Source organism: Rhipicephalus sanguineus, chromosome 1 (assembly GCF_013339695.2).
Source record: "Rhipicephalus sanguineus isolate Rsan-2018 chromosome 1, BIME_Rsan_1.4, whole genome shotgun sequence".
In the NCBI taxonomy this organism is placed as follows: Eukaryota; Metazoa; Arthropoda; class Arachnida; order Ixodida; family Ixodidae; genus Rhipicephalus; species Rhipicephalus sanguineus.
Window position 1 is genome coordinate 166861046 of NC_051176.1, and position 14196 is coordinate 166875241.

Consider the following 14196-nt stretch of genomic DNA (forward strand, 5'->3'; position numbering starts at 1 on the left):
TACGAAACTGCGCCTTGTTTCTTGGCCCTGCGGTGATGCGGTTTCGGCCACGCAGAACGCAGTTGTCATGCGTATGTTCCCCGCACTGCATGGCACCTGCACGCAGTTTGCCTTCGACATGAGCAACATGTGGAGGAAGCGTTGTTCAGTTGTTGGCTGCATATCGAGCGGAGAAAGGGGGAATCTCCGGTAGCTCGGACGGGTCGCCCTTGCGGCAAGTGGGGTTCTCAACGCTTTTCTCTCGCGCCCCTTTGTCGTCTTGGAAAGCAAGCACGCATTCCTGCTGCATTGTGAATTGTCAGAAAGGTTCAAAAATACCGAAAAGCCGAAAACTGCCCGTCAAGTTGCGGAGCATGTGCGACAATGTAAACAATAAACAACCAGGAGCTGCAGCAAGCGGAAGTACATTGCGACTGATCCCTCTCGCCGATGACGTCAATTGCTGACGTCGGGTCACGTTGCCGAAGTGGGCGGAGTCACGACGACTGAGCTATGCCTTCCCCTCCCTGTGGAGGAGAAGGGTGGCGAGGCCGCGCGAAAATTTGAAACCAGCTGAAACGGATGTTCTAACCCCTGTAACTTCCTTATTATAGCACGTATTCGTAGCATGTTCACATAGCAAACGTGCGCACATTTCTCTTCATTACAATTTTTGGACCTCAGGATTGTTTACTGGTCCTTTAACACACTGTAGCGTCGCTATGACTACTGTGTTGAATAATTCAAAAACTGGTGACAAATATGAACGTTTATTTCACTATTCAATGTCTAATCACTGTCGGACCAGCCTCACCTCATCGGCGCGCTCCTAGAGCTGATCGTCCTCTGTGCTGTCCATCGTGTTTGATAGCTCCATGACCTTAAACCTCTTTGCGGTGGTCTCCACTGCTAACGAACGCCGCGCGTCTATGAACCAAACACACACTTGCTGAAGAAACGCTCGCTTCAGTCGCCCTGTTGGAGTTGTTTCGTGGTTGCCCAAGGCCATCCACTCGGTGTAGCACTGCCGAAATTCCGTCTTGAACGGTCGGTTTTATGCAAACCTAGAGCGGTTGAAACATGCTAGTCAAGCCTCCTGGAATCACAGCCAAGTTCGTTCGGCAGCAGAGTCTTCACTCAGTCACTCAAAAGCACGCAGTCTGCCACACGACGCTAGAGTGACACGGCGCACACTCCCCAGCAACACACAGGTTAACAGGGGCCAAATGGCGTTGGGCAAGGCGGGAACCACAACAACCGGAAAAGCAGGGATAATGTCGTGTCGCTTAATGATGATTATAATGGTGTGCGGCGAGTGGCAAAAGCACTTTGTAGGACTAGGTGCGTTTTTTCCATGGCTTCCAAGATTGGGGCACAGCGGCAAGCCTGCCGCTGTGCCCCGCTGCGCCCCAAGACTGTGCGCAGTGGCAACCGTGCCGCTGCGCACAGTCTCAGAGGCCATAGTCTTGTTGTTGTTTTTTTTTCGTTGTTGTTGTTGTTGTTGTTGTTTTTTCAGACTTTTGTGTCCAAAAGTGGGGATTATGGGCTACACACAGGGGCGGCTTTAAACGAGTATATATACAGTACCTCAAATCTATATTGCGGCTAAAATTTATATAGCCCACTATCGTCGTTATTCAGTAGTAAAGTTTGTATTTGGCTCTTATAGATTAGAACATTTCATTTGAGCTTGAATTAGCTCGTAAAAGAAGTCTAAAACGATTCGAATGTACGGTATAGCAATATTTTGCAATAAAATTAACATCATCCTTGTGCTTCCGTCGGTGCCGTCCTTTGACGCATGGGTGTAATGGCGATGACTAGAGTTGAAGAGCGAATGGTTCTTCCTGGCAAAAGGCGCACTATTCTGGACTGTCGTCAGGGTTTTCTTGTTCTTGGCGTCTGTTGAAGGCCTTGAAAAGTGCTCCAGCTCTTCTTCTTCTGAGCTCGTTTTATGCCGTGCCGTTTCGGATCACTTCTTCTTCTTCAAGAAACAGATCGGTGCCCAATATCTTCATTTCATATGTCTTTTATGCCAAATATGCTGTCTTGGAGCGAAAGGAGGACATGATACTATAGCGTTGAACTCGAAAAGAAACATTTAGAGGCAAAAAGAAGTAGGAAACCCTTACAAAAATCAATTTAGACAGTCTATAGACTGTCTAAACCCATTTGTACACAGTCTATAGACTGTCTAAATATATTTTTGTAAGGGAAGTCTGCCTCTTACTCTTTATATTCGAGTTTTGCCCTGCAACATTATATCCTTCAGTAAGTGCCAACTCCCCCTAGAAAAACTAATTGTGCAGTGAAAACACGATAGCAATGCATCTAGGACACAAATGAAACAGATAGGATGAGACCGTGTTGGGTGTTTTGGTCCTGACGTTGACGCGGCACTGGTTTAATGAATGTGGCTTAGTTGAATTGAAACAGATGCAGGATTTGGCTCATTTTTTATAACAAACTGCCTTTTTGAAAAGTTCACGTTACAATCAGGAATTGCCCCATTTTGATTCCAACTGTTTGAAAAGTTAAAGATACTTAGGCGCGCTTTACGGTCCCGTGAAATTTAGCCTAGTTTCGGTTTCTGCATTTGGCTGTTTTTTGAAAAAAACAGCATAATATTAAAAAACTTGGTTATACGGCACAATTTAAGCCAAACCATATCATACGACGACTCTCTGATACCATCTGAGAAAAAAATCGCCTTTTTTTTTACTCGAATCTGCTGTCTGCCAAATATTCGCGGTTGCAAAATAAAAACTGACTTGCCCCAAGGTTGACAATTGAAAAAAAAAAATAGTGAGACAGGTCCAGTGGGCCTTCTTAGATTGGAAAGTTTATTCTCCTGGCAGTTCATTTGCTTCTGTGATCCAGTTTTCCTGGCTTTAAGTTCAGGGCAGTAAACAAGCTCAATCTACTCTGAGTAGCTTCAGCTAGTCTGCAAGCTTTTCTTTGAGATCCGGATGCTTTCATGTTTTCGACCTGTGGAAACTGTTCCTGGTTGACATACAGCTGAAAATCTCCTTGTTTTCTGTACTCGGTCACGGGCCTCGAGCATGGAAAAAGGACGCGACACAGCTATCTTCAGCATGCAATATAACTTTGATGTGAGCGTTCATAATAACAGCAGCAGATCACCAATTGCACTTCACAGAGGAACAAATATGGCATGCACGAAAGCATTCTACGTGAACTCGCATGTGCTCCGTCGCCATTATGTGATGGCGATGACATTGTATCTGACTCATCTGACTGGAGGCTGTTGCCAACGCAGTTTCGGTTTCGTGCTTACACGCAGGAAATTTTCGGACTCGTTTTATCGGAAAGAACATGCGAATTGGATCCGATTTTGTTTTTTAAGTTGAGAATAAAGATTCGCTCGACCTCCTCCTTAGCTGTCATTTTTTAAAATACTTGAATCTACCTTACTTAGAGAACTGCAAGGTTGTGCCACGGGTTTATTGAGGCGGTCTGTACCCGTTTGTTGGGAAGGCTGAGTGTCACTGCCTATGTTCTTAGTTTTTCACTTATACTGTGCCCAGATTATACGACTGTTTTGCATGGTCCCACCAGAGTTGTATAATTGGGGTTCCACTGTATATGTATTTGTGGATTCAATGAAACCTGCTCCAATTCTCCCTTCTCTTCAACTGTCTGCTTTCTATGGTGTAAATGTAAGGAATAAGAATAAATTAAAAGAAAGAACAAGTCTTATTCGAAAAGGATTGTAGAATAGTTCATTATGGTGACAATTCGAAGTACAAAATATGCCCAATCTTAAACTTATCTGATGTGAAAAATTCACATGTCTTGGGAAGTCTTCTGTATGTCATGAATAACAAGAATTTGTTTCCTCAAAGCTGCATTGAATGCAGAATGCTTATTTATTTTTCATTGATGCCTCCTTGTGGAATCTACATGCCAGACCAAACTTTTCATTCTTAAAGCATCATGATGGTCGTCTTTCCCATGAAGAACAACCATGGGTAGTATGCTTCACTGCACAACAGTTCTCTTCTCTGATAAGATTATTCACTGCTTTACATGGTTGTATGTGATGACTGTATTAAAGCAACTTAATCATTAGAGAGTGCTACAAAAATTCTTGCTGTGCAAGTAATTGTATTTTGAGACACATAACTCACTCATAATAGTGACAAACTACTGTATTAATCTCTTACTGGGAAAGTTTTCTGGATTACTGAAATATAGTTGGAGTTGCAGGTGCTTATTGCATGCTCCAATAGCTTTCTCTCTTCTTTTATTGCCAAAAGCACACTGGAAGCTGCATTGTGGGGTACAGAAAGGGCCCTGTGATGCCCAAAAGTTACGTCCCAGTGTGTCATGGCTTTAAGCTTTTGGCTGCTACATCTGGGTCAGATATGCATGAAGCTGTCCATAAACATTCAGGTTATTTTGGATGCCCCTAGTCTCCACACATTTGGAGGTACATCATGTACACACAGCAATCACAGCATCTGATTATCAGCTAGCTAAAGGATGCCAAGGTGGCTTTTCATGGCACCTAGGCACAGTGCGGCTTCTGCGGTATTCATCCGAAAGCATTCTCTGCCCCATGAAGTGGAAAATCCAGGGTTTGGCTGGTGTCTGTCTGTCATTAACATCCCACGGTAACAAAACCCACATGATCAAGTGATGACATCGCATTTCAATGTTACTTGCCCAATACAAAAATGGATGATGATGATGATGATGATATGTGATATTTATTGGCACAAGGGCCACTTTTAATACAAAAATGGAGTTGACCCATGTTCAAAACCGACCTGGCTCACTCCCAAAATTGAATTTGCCCAACTCAAACACATGGCCGAGTGATCACATCATGTGACATTGTCACAATTGGCATCTCCAATATCTCCTCTCTGCTTTGGCATACTAACACAATAGCATTAAAGAGCCCATGTAGAAAATGCAGTGTCGGCATAGGAGGCTTTGTCTGTGAACGAAAAATTCCAATGGATGCAAAAAATAAAAATGGGTTTTGAGCCAGCATCAAAGCCAGGCATTCTGCATGGCATTCAAGCATTCTACCGCAGAGCCACGCCAGTGCTTGGAACTGCTTTGGTAAAAAGACCCTATACAGGCATTGATGGGTGAGGAGTTGCGTTAACAGACTCAATATTGTGTGGCACAAGCATATAATCGCACCAGGCATCATATCATTTGAATTGCGCAGTGAGTGAGTGAGCTAAAGCTGCCCATAAAGCTTATTATAAAGCGCACTTCATAATGTGCGGCCACCCGGGCATTGTACAGGATGTGGAAGTAGTTAACAAGATCCGATGCAGTGACCATAGAATGGTAAGATCTAGAATTCAACTTGACGTGAGGAAGGAACGGCAGAAACTGATACGCAAGAAGCCGATTAATGAACTAGCTCTGAGAGGGAAAGTTCAGGAATTCAGAGTTTCACTTCAGAATACGTACGCGGCTTTAACCGAGGAAACCGACCCTAGCGTTGACGCAATAAATGATAATCTGACTAGTATCATCAAGGAGTGTGCAGTGGAAGTCGGGGGTACAGTCGTTAGACAGGACACTGGTAAGCTATCCCAAGAGATGAAAAACCTCATTAAGAAACGTCAAGCTAGGAAAGCCTCAAATGCAACAGACAAAATAGAGCTGGCGGAGCTTTCGAAGTTAATAGGCGTAAAGTAGCCGACATAAGAAAGTATAATATGGAGAGAATTGATCATGCTCTAAAGAACGGAAGAAGCCTCAAAGCTATGAAGATAAAACTGTGCATAGGCCCATAAAGAGATCAGCCGTAATTCGTCATCATCATCATCAACAAACAGTGTAGCTACGTATATGCGCATATTGCTTTACATATGCACTTACAGGGTACCTCGCTACTTTGCAAAATGGTGAATTATGGTGTAATGGGTAATTGGCACCTGTACTTGCAGTAGGTACCCTAGGAGAGTTTACAACAGCAAATGTCACGCGCATAGACATTCCTTACTTCACGGAACGGTTGAGGTGTCCGTGGAGAAGCGAAGCATGGCAGGTGAATGAGAAGACAATGCAAACAAGGTTTGAAATGCTATCGTGTTCTCCTCTTAAACGTGAAGCTTAAGATTGTTCCCATTTCTAAGCTAGTTTACACAATCAGTCAGTTTACACAATCAGTCATCCATCTTATTTTGGCATTGCAGCAACTTTGTTATTTTTCTGGGGAAAAAAGAAGCATCAGGATTGTTGTTTTCGTACAGTGCACCAGAGTACAAATACATGCGGCATAGAGCATATGCAATTTTTCTTTGCTGACTATTTTCACACAAAATTGGGAAATTTAATGCCCAGATGTCATATTTCTTTGGAATCTGGGAACATTTTTTTAACCTGCACAGTGTAATTACAGTTCTAAAAACAAAGTGATAAGAAGTCTTCGAACAGTGCATGGCACTGGATTACTACAAGTGTCTTTCCCGAGAACTTCCACCTTCCTTGGATATTCTAAAAATGAGTCATAAGCATTATTTCGAGAGAGTGACACGTCCGGCACGGTATTTTCAGTAACTTAAATGTGTGAAGCTACATTCTCCAAATGCATCAGATTCAAATAAAAAAATGTGGCACTGTATTGATGTTGAGCAATGTTTGCAACCTCAATTAGCAACAAAAATGGACTACAGTGTGCTCGTCTCCAGTGACATAATCTTTGTAATATTATTTTGAAAACTAATCCTGGCAAGTTTCTCGTACTACATTCTTAGCCAAACGGCAGTATTTGGGGTGTCTTGCTGCCACACTGATAATCGTCATCTGGCTTGCTTGCATTTCCTTTGTTTCCTTTCTCAGGAACTGTGCCTGCTACTTTCCTTTCAAAAGGCCCTTTTTTTTTTTCCTTCAAGATGCCTTTTTTTTTTGTCTTAGTTTATACCATCGAATTAGTTAGGCTGTATATATTTTATTTTGAACTATTGGCCTCGAGGCCCACCACTGGAAACGCTGGCGCCACCGTCGGCGTGACGTGCTTGGCAGGATCACGTGGTCTCAGCGGCCGCGTCGGCTGCTTGTGGAGCGCTGCCGCGTGCTTTGAAAATGAGTTTCAAGTCCCACATGCGCTGCGGTCTGTTCAAATACGGAAGTTTTCTCGCATTTTCTACTCAAGTGGAACCATTTTAATAGGGTGGCTGCCTCCGAAGGCGACAAACATGGGGCTCTACCGCTCGGTGCCGGGCTTACGCAACAGAGCCCAGTGTCAGCTTGCACCGGTAACCGCGGGACAAGAAACTGCGTGGAGCATGGTTTGTAAAGCTAAGAACCGGCAAGTAGCCATCGGCTACGAGTCTTCTGTACAACAAGCACTTCCGCGACGAAGACTCTCGTTACTGCGTCGGGCCTGCGATGTTCGGTCAGAAGCTAACAGCGCGCACTGAGACGATGGCTCACGCGCGCTTCCCGCCGGCAAATGATGCTTATCTGCCACAGAATGGAAAAGGCGCTACCTTTTACCACGTGCGATGCCATCTCAGAACCCTCCCGTGCGACCTCTTGATTGTTGGCCCTGTGCTCAGCGTCCACAAACTCGGCTGCAGATACGCAAGTCATTGTTTAGATACGTTGAATTAAAAAACGCACAGGGTCCCTTATGCATTCGCCAAAGATGACTAGAAGGCGAAAGCCACCTTCTTCTTCTTGTCAGTCGATGTATTGATTCTCCCGCGCCCCCCCTCCGAAAGCGTTCTGCACCTAACGCGGTTTTGCACGGCCTCCGTGACCGATCACGGAGGCAATACAAAGCGACCATGACGTGTGAATACGTCATCATGTGACATCTCGTTATGGCACGTCATGGTGATGTCATATTGAAGTTACAAATTTAGGAGGTCTGTGACGTCATGAATACGTCATATGTTGACCTCATCACGTGACGATTATTTTTTGCGTCACTCGTCTTGACGCTGCGACGGTCAACCTTCCCGTTTGAAGAGGCATCTGGCATTCGCCTTCATAAGCTACGCGACGTTTGCTGGTGGACGTACATAGCGAGAGAGTCAAATGCTGCGGCTGTGTGCTGCATTCATGTTGGCAATAACATTTTTTCAGTCAAGCTTGCGTTCCCCTGACGCAAGTTCACTGGAATGTAAATGGAACGGTAATTAAGGAGCATTAAAAAAGGCGTTGCACGATCACGTTTTGTGTGAGCACCAAACGAAACGAATGCACTGAATAAAGAAACAGAACCAGCAGCATTTGCCCGCTCAGAAGGTCGATCAATACGCAGTGCGAGACAACTTGTCAAATGACATTGAAATGTAGACTAAATTAAAAAAAAACACTGAATCGTCAGGACGGCACATCACAAAGTTGTCATGCGCACCGAAGCCGTAGTTGTAACGAAATTGTTTTTGAACTGCTCTGATACCATCCGCGCAACAGTAGTTGTTTGTGTACTCACAAATTCTCATATTTTGCGGCCTAAAGTTAACAGCGCGGTGCCAAAACGCGCTCGTAGCAAAAGCGAAACCATCAGTACGAGCATACATGCAGCCGCTCATACGTGCAGAGGCACCGTCAGTCGTCGCGAACCCGTGCGATCGCTGGCTTGAGGCTTCTTTCTGTTTTGCTCCGTTTGGTTATACGGGCAGTCTACTCTAACGGGATATTTCACATATTTTGCACTCAGCGAGTGACTACCATTCACGCAAGAAGCCGGTTCAGGGGTCTCCAACGCGGTGACCGCGTGAAGCGGGTGCTCGGTTTTCTGCAGAGAGACAGCGACTGTAGATTATCTTGTGCTTTATGTTCCTCCAAAAATCATTCTTTTGACAGGAAAGAACATATTTCTTTTCGAAAGTACCTGCAAAAATGTCTCGGAGGGCTTCCGCGGGGTGATTCTGTAGAGCGCCCACAGCAAAACCTGTGCGGCGCGCGCCGCGGCATCCTGCCTAGCACGCAATCGAGGCGCGTCCGATAGAGGGCGACTCCGTAACTCCTCGCCGCCAATAGGAAAAAGCTTGGTTAAGTTTAAAAAACATGGCCATTGTTGGATTGTATTCCAAGATAGGATAATTGGAAGCCAGCATGATAGGTTCTTTAAAAAATGAGCGTATAAGCGTTAAATAAACCTAAGCATAATGGGGATAAGGTTGTTGGGCACTGCCCTATAGATGCTATACGCACACTGCTTGTGCCGTTATTTCTCAGCACATGCACAGTGCTAGCACACGTGCGTAGAAGAGGCCTGCGTGCCTCCGAAGAGAGTTGCTGTAGGCTTGTGTGGCTGGCTGTTGAGGGCAAGAGGTTACATGAGCAAATGTTGTTGTTCAAGCTGGGGATCCTGATTAGCTTTCAGCACAGCTGGAAACAGGTGCAGCAAGCAAACCCTACAAGGTGTATTTCCTTGGGTTACCTGCAGTTATGTGTTAACAAAAGTTGAAGTATTCTGTAGTTAAATGAAAGTGTCATGCTTATTATTGTCTATTGCAAAATGTAATTTGTATAGCTGTGCTGATACTTCACGTGTTTATAATCCGTATTTCTTGTTTCTTGTTTTGATTTAATTTCTGTATTGTAGAAAGCGCATTTGACTGGCTTAAAGTTGTCAAATGGTGAGAGGTAGAAAACTTATGACGTGGTGTGTCTCATTTGATATTTAGGTTAATTAGCATGCACTGTTGTTCTTCGCATTTGCGTCATGCCTTTTTTTCTTTGTCACATATATTCATGGGATCTTTTTTTGCAGGACTTCGACAGACATTGTGCTTCTTGGCTTTATCTTCATCTCCTCTCTGTCTTTGTAGGCTGTTTTGTTGCTAGTGGTGTCTGTGTGGGTGGCTGTTCAGGAGTGTTGTGCGCTTTGTCTAAAAGTGTGTGTGTGTTTGTGCGCATGTCTGTGCATCTCAGTTGGAGGGCAGAAGAATGCCAGCCAAGAGAACTTTTGGGCCCTGCGGCTCAGTGCAGTAAAAGCACGTAATGCTCCGTTTCCATTTTTGCTGTGCTTTCAGGTCGAATCAGCCAGCACCCACCACACTCCTAGTTCTGCCTCCCGCCGCAGCAAGAGAACATGAAACTGTCTAAAAAACACAGCAGTGCAAACATTCTGCACACCAAAGCGGTGCATACAAAATAGAGGCAGTGCAGGTGAGGACTTGTGAAGCCGACAGTGTGGGAATCCAGGGTACCAAGCAAAAAAGAAGCACATAGAGATGACCAGCAAGTGGCGAGCATCGTTTACCTTCCCTAGATCGTTGGATTGCAGTTGCAGGCTTCTCTGCTGAGCCACAGCTCTTCTGCCCCCTCAGCTGCAAACAAGATCCACACTACTACCCTTCGAGGCGACATCTGCAACACCAGCTGCAGCTTATTTTTTTTTCCTTTGCTTTCTCTGACCTTGTCCACAGTCTTATTCTTTCCTCAGCATGTTTGTAAGAAGAAATCTTACCTCCTCTTCCTCCCCTTCCATCTTTCTTTCAAGTTCCCTGCTCCCACTTTTTGTTCTTTTCCATGCACAGAAGTACAAAGAATTCCAGCACTTCTGGAGGTCTTGCTTGCTGCCTTTGTTCTGAAAAAATAGTGTGCTCAATAAGTGTTTCCAGTTAGTGCTTATATCCACTGCACACTCGCATGATGCGCCTGCTCACATCACAGGGATGCTTGCCGATTTGGGGTCCCATTTTCTTTTTCTTTTTCCCCTGTTTGTGTGCTGTTTATCATACTGCTGCACATTGTCAATGTCTTCTTTTCTCTGTCACACTTGACTGCTTTGTCTTTTATGGACCTCACATGCACATTATTTTAATCATCACTTAAAGTAGTGTTATGCATGCTTGTTAAAATGTTAATACCATTGCAGCCTTCTTTCACTGTTATTTCCTTTCGTCAAGCTCTCCACAATGGGTAATCGACACATGTGCCCAGCCATGAGTTCTTTTATCATTTTTAATATATCTAGCACTGCACATGTTTCATTTTGTGTGTGTATGCGTGTGTGTGTGTGTTTTGTAATATCCAATCTGGCTGTTCATTAGTGATTTTTCTGTATGTGTGGTAGTTTTGAGGCCTGTTTGTCCAGGTTTGCCGACATCGTTCCTTGTTCTTATCCTAGGATGTTGCCAACAACGAAGCAACATTTCCTGGTGTGAATGAGTGTGTGAGTGAAGAAAAAAAAAATGGGCCATGGCTGTCTACAGCAAGCGTGATGGCGGTCTGACTCATCACTTCAGCACTCAGTCTCGCTGGTTGTTGGGGAAGCATTCTCGCAGAGTGACTTAGCTACACTCCCTGTTTTCTGCAGGCGTCTGTAACCTGGACAACAAGGTCTTTGTGGTCGGTGGCTGGAATGGCAAGCGTGGCCTCTCATGCTGTGATATCTTTGATCCTCTCACCAAAACTTGGAGCAGTGCTGCTCCTATGCTGCTAGGTAAGCCACAGTTTTTTTTCCTTGTGGGGGCCTTTAGAAGTGCACTATTGACATTCTGCAGCAGTCATGCTTCTCTATTAGGGCCTCAAGCAGTCATGATCAAGTGCTTCATCTTGATGAATGACACAGTGCTACTAAAAGCACCTTCTTTCTAAATGTAGTTCATAGATCCTGGCACATCATGCTAGTCTTGAAAGTTATTTTTAAAATTGATATAAAAATGAGCACATCACCTACTTGGGATTTGTAAATATTGGAGCATGGAACTAGCATATCATATTTTGAGGTATTTTGATAGCTGTTTCAAATGAATTGACAGTATTTTATATTTTCCGTATTTGTGAATATTTTTTGAAATATATTGGGGGCCATGGGATGTTGAAAGTGCACATAGGGGGGTGTAAGAAAGCATCTTACAAAACTATATGTAGCAAGCATCTGTGATCATACCATACAGAATAACAAATGGAAGGTTTAAGACAGTCACTGTGAGAAGGTGAAGAATGGTAAGTGATGAAACCGTAGAGGGATAGATGGTGTAGTGCGGAGAAAATACTACACCATGAACTGGTAACATAGAATTATTAATCACTCTAATTGCAGTGTTTGGGGTTTCATGACAAGTCCAGAATTACTGCTGTGAACACTAATGCTTTAAGCGAAATGAAAGATTGCAACATGGGGGACACAGCATAGCATCTAAAGAGGGCCAAGAGTGTTAATCAATTAAGGGAGGCACGAAAATGAATATGTTGCAGAGCAGGACATTTAGAAGTTTGAAAGTTTTAGAACTATTGCAGGAGCCACAGAAACTTGTCAAGGAATTATCAGCCATGTTTTGCATTACATGATGGTGGTCATAACGAAACCATAATGAAACTTTTGGGTACTGACACAAAAATTTTCAGTTTTTATGCGTCAAATGAAAGGCTAAGCGCGAGTATGAGCCTCTCGTCACGTGCTCATGCAAGATATCATGGCGTTTCCATGGCCACCCACTCCATTGGTGACACATCAGCGGCTGTCCATGTTGCTGCCAACATGGACAGTCAGGCATTCCTTGCCGTGCTCGCCACTATGGCAAAGGTCCCCAACAAACGTGAGATATATTGCATCACAGTTAAACATGTCATCTGGTGCAAACTGCCAGAGCAGTGACTGCAGCCTATCACAGCAATAACAGCTGACTCGTCTCCAGCAGCACTTTCACCGCACATATTTTAAAAGCTTAAGTTATTTTTCTTTATAAAATTTCAAACCAAGCAGTCACTACACTTAAACCCTCAATGTTCACCTGAACTTCCAGGGTTTCTGCCTTTTTCTTTAAAATGTCACCAGATGCTGGCACCTGCTTGGTGATCATGGCTATTCAGCCGCACCAGAATAGCTTCAAGTTTTGGATAGGCACCTTGATTGACACTCTTCAGTTGAGGTCCAGTTGATTTATTGGCAGCTTCCAAACTCCTCACCTTGTTTAAGTGGTCTGATATCCTCGGGTTTGAGATTTTTAATTCCTTTGTGGCATTCACTTATTGCTGGCTACATTGCACTTGTCTGATAATCGCAGCCTTGTTTTCCATCATCAGTCTGCTCTAATGTCCTCACTTTGAACACCTTGTCGAGTTGGAGGCAGACAACAAAGGCTGTGTTGGCACCCTGTCTAGTAGCTGATGATAAAACCACAGAATGCTATCAGTCAAAGCAGCTAAAGCTACTGTCATAGTATGCATCTTAAACAAAGTACAACTCACACAAGACGCCTTCTTTTGTTCCCCCCAGTAAACTTATAAATTCTCACACTTTTCAAACAAAAACAACTTGTGGAAATTCTTTCTTAAGCTTTAGGTGGAGTCTTTCTTAAGTTTTAGGTGAAGTCTTCTACATTTCCAGTTTAGTTTGCTATGCTGTCTTACATTTATGGCAGGCAGCAGTGCAAGAGCTACACCTATAGTGTGGTTGTACAGTTCTCTCACTATGCATGTTTTGCACTGCTGTTTTGTTCCGCAATGTTTTCTTTGTAATAACTACTGCATATATTACAGCTAGAGCTTGTGTGTATAATGTTTAATCAAATCTTGTAGTACTATTAGTAGTGCACTTTTGTGCTTCCATTATGCGAACTAGTACCGTGTTTTCCCCAAAAGCATTAGCAGTGGACTTTTGCCACTGGCCTCATAAACGCTTAACTTTACTCTTTTGGCAGTGGACAGATTCAGCTTTGATGTAATAATTATGTCATGTTTTGCTACATAAAAGTATGAAACTTCATGAATGTTACCTGTCTATTCATGAATGTTACCTTTCTATTGTTTGTCATGAATGCAAGTAGTGAAACAAGTCTCTTGCCTACTATGTATAAAATCATAGTTATTGACATGCATTATTTCTGAAGAGAAAGAAGGCATTAGGCCATAGTATTCACTCTTCTATATGGCAAAAAGGGAACAGGTGTGACACCACCATAGGTCGGTAAAAAATGTGGAGCTCACTCACTCACTCAAGAAATATATGTTGCACTTAGGACTCACTCAGACTCACCAAAATTTTCCTCAACCGGACTCACTTGGACTCACTCACCAAAATATTACTCACCCGGACTCACTCAGACTCACGGCCCGATCTGAGTCTGAGTGAGTCGACAAATGAGTGAGTTTGCTGACCTATGGCAGACTCCTACAGCTGATATGGCACTGTAGCATGGCTAAATTTTTCTGCAAGTACTGTGCTACACAGAAATAGAAAGAGCCTGCCTCAAAACACTAAAAAAGAGTATTCTCCTTTTTGTTAGCATTACAAATTACAGTAATTTGCTTTCA

General features: G+C 43.7%; 1 protein-coding gene across 1 annotated transcript in view; it reads left to right on the forward strand.

The window, feature by feature from the left end:
* The window catches only part of LOC119401752 (influenza virus NS1A-binding protein homolog B-like), an 89858-nt gene that overhangs the window by 63615 nt on the left and 12047 nt on the right, over positions 1-14196 (forward strand). The window contains 1 exon segment of the mRNA XM_037668715.2: positions 11255-11380. Within this exon segment, the coding sequence (XP_037524643.1) occupies positions 11255-11380 (126 nt within the window).